Here is a 2,500-nt window from a genome sequence, read left to right as displayed (position 1 = left end):
ATGCGATGATGATGATGATGGTGATGACGGTGATGATGATGACGATGATGACGTTGATGGCGGTAATGGCGATGATGATGATGACGGTGATGTCGAAGTAGCTTTATTATTCATAGGTGTGGTTTGGGCGTAACGTGCAATAAACCAATCAGAGCGACATCTCACATTCCCTTTAAGAGCAGGCGCGCTTGTTCCATGGCGGATTGCTATTATAACGGTGGATTATACAGACGTACGCCAGGAGCGGTTCACAGCCGAGGAGACCGACGTTCTCGTCAGGGCCGTAAAACACAGAGAAGTGACATTGGGGTTGGAGAAACACACCCAGATTAGCTTCGCTTAAACAGGCGTATGATAATTTGGGTAAATGTGTAAGCTAGATTTATGCCTATTTTTTCACATCTTGATGGACACAACAATGATTTCCCTCGTGTGTTAATATTTTTCCTTGTAATAATGTAGCCTGTGATTCGCAAAATTGAAAACTGCTGTGTCTGTGTAGATGAGAGAAGCAAAGTGTGTGTGTGTTGTGCACACGCTACATTATGGCTAAGCATGCGCCCTTAAAATAGCCTCTGAATAACATGCGCAACGCGCCGCTGACTTTAGACGAGGTTTCTCCTGGTCAGTGGAGGAATTGTTTTCTGAAACTGCAAAATAGCACCAGGGAACGTTTGCGCCGGAACACGCCTCCTCTTTCCCCTGAACCGCCCCCGGGAGCGCAAGTTCATTCCCTAATTTACAGACGTGTGTGTGGAGGGAAAAGTCCGCTGTGCGCGGGTGAGAAACAGGAATGATCCTTCGCTGTACGAAGTCAAATGCGCTGGGTGCAAGATAGGGCCCTATGAGTGATGTGACTGGACGACGAAGATGATGATGATGAAGATTGAGTATCTCACCTCTGATGATGGACAGTGTGGAGGTCTTGGTGATTTCTCCTTCAGTGTTTTTGGCGACGCACTCGTAGGCGTTTTCGTCACGAGGCGCTCTGAGTGGCTGGATGCGAAGCACTGCCCCCGCCCCTTCGTCAAACTCGATGGTCTGGACCAATGAGAGAGCAGAGTGAGCAGACATCCACCAATCACAGCAGAGCAACATCACTTCACAAGCAGACAGACAGTTATCAATGATCAAATCAATGACGATTATTTTGGACTACTGTAATCACTGTGTTTAGGGTCAAAACACATCTGTTGAGCTGTGCATTTACTGAATGAGCACTGTGCCACTGTTCGTCCGACTGTTTGTACTGTACTGTATTTTATTTTATTTTTCTAAACTGTTTTAATTATTCTTATTTCTTTTTATTATTTTAATTTCTTCTATGTAAAGCACTTTGAATTGCCATTGTGTATGAAATATGCTATATAAATAAACTTGCCTTGCCTTGCCTTGTGTGCGACCACGACATCAGGATATGCACAACTGTGTTTAACGGCTTATAAAGCTGATTCTGCAGTATTGCCAGTCTAATAACTTCATTCGAGATCATGTTTCTATTATTGTTCGTGGGCAGAAGGATTCAATACATCAACCCAGTGGAGAATGAAATGTGGCCTACTGTACACACGCACACACACACACACACAGGAAGTGACATCAGCCAGCAGCGTCTGAACTCATCTACGCTCTCCTCAGCTTATTCCACATTTGATGGACATTGACTTCGTCTCCAGCGCTAACAGAGTCGACACGCTTCATTCGCCCTCAGAAACACGTTTCTTTCTTCTTCTGCTGCTTAAGTAACTATACAGGAATAAAGGCTTCTGCTCGGTTCATTAGCATCTCATTTGCATATGCATGAGAACAGATTAGTTAGAATCCCCCTCCTGTTTGAATAAAGAATCTCCCCACCAACTGTGAGGACGCAGGTGCAACACACACACACACACACACACACTCACACACACACTCATGTTTCAGTGTCACATGATCCTTCAGAAATCATTCTAATATGCTGATTTGCTGCTCAAGACACATTTCTGATTATTATCAGTGTTGGAAACAGTTGTGCTGCTTCAGACTTTATTTATCGGGATTCTCAACAGAAAGTTCAGCAGAGAAGCCTTTATTTGAAACAGAATCTGTCAGTGTAAAGCGCTCTGGTGTAGAGCTGAAGTCCTCCTGTCAGTGATTGACAGGTCTGGCTCCTCACCTCTATTCTCTGTGAATTCACTTTCTTGCCCTTCTTGTTCCAGAACACCTGAGGCTTGGGGTCTCCTGTGGCCTGACACACGAACGACACGACTCCACCGGACACGCCGATCTGATCCATCGGGACCTTCACGAACTGAGGCGCCGCTGGAACACACACACACACACACACACACACAAGACTGTTACTGAGAGACGACCTCATCAATTAATCATCGTTAGCTTTCAACTTACAGTCGCTGTGAAACCTGGAGATCGACAGCAGCTGATGACGTCTACACATTAACACAAGCCGCTTCCTAATGAGGTGAACACACTTCACACTCGATGTCAAAAAGCCCTTTTC

General features: G+C 45.3%; 1 protein-coding gene across 1 annotated transcript in view; it reads right to left on the bottom strand.

The window, feature by feature from the left end:
- The window catches only part of ptprsb (protein tyrosine phosphatase receptor type Sb), a 111,120-nt gene that overhangs the window by 70,565 nt on the left and 38,055 nt on the right, over positions 1 to 2,500 (bottom strand). Inside the window, exons 6-7 of the mRNA XM_084410262.1 lie at positions 2,156 to 2,301; positions 900 to 1,041 (exon numbers count right to left, since the gene is read on the bottom strand). Coding sequence (XP_084266388.1) covers positions 900 to 1,041; positions 2,156 to 2,301 — 288 coding nt within the window. The remainder of the gene's footprint in view (positions 1 to 899; positions 1,042 to 2,155; positions 2,302 to 2,500) is intronic.

Source organism: Rutilus rutilus, assembly GCF_951802725.1.
Source record: "Rutilus rutilus genome assembly, chromosome: 6".
Lineage (NCBI taxonomy): Eukaryota > Metazoa > Chordata > Actinopteri > Cypriniformes > Leuciscidae > Rutilus > Rutilus rutilus.
The sequence above is the reverse complement of the archived record's forward strand: the minus strand, read 5'-3'. Positions and strand labels throughout refer to the sequence as shown.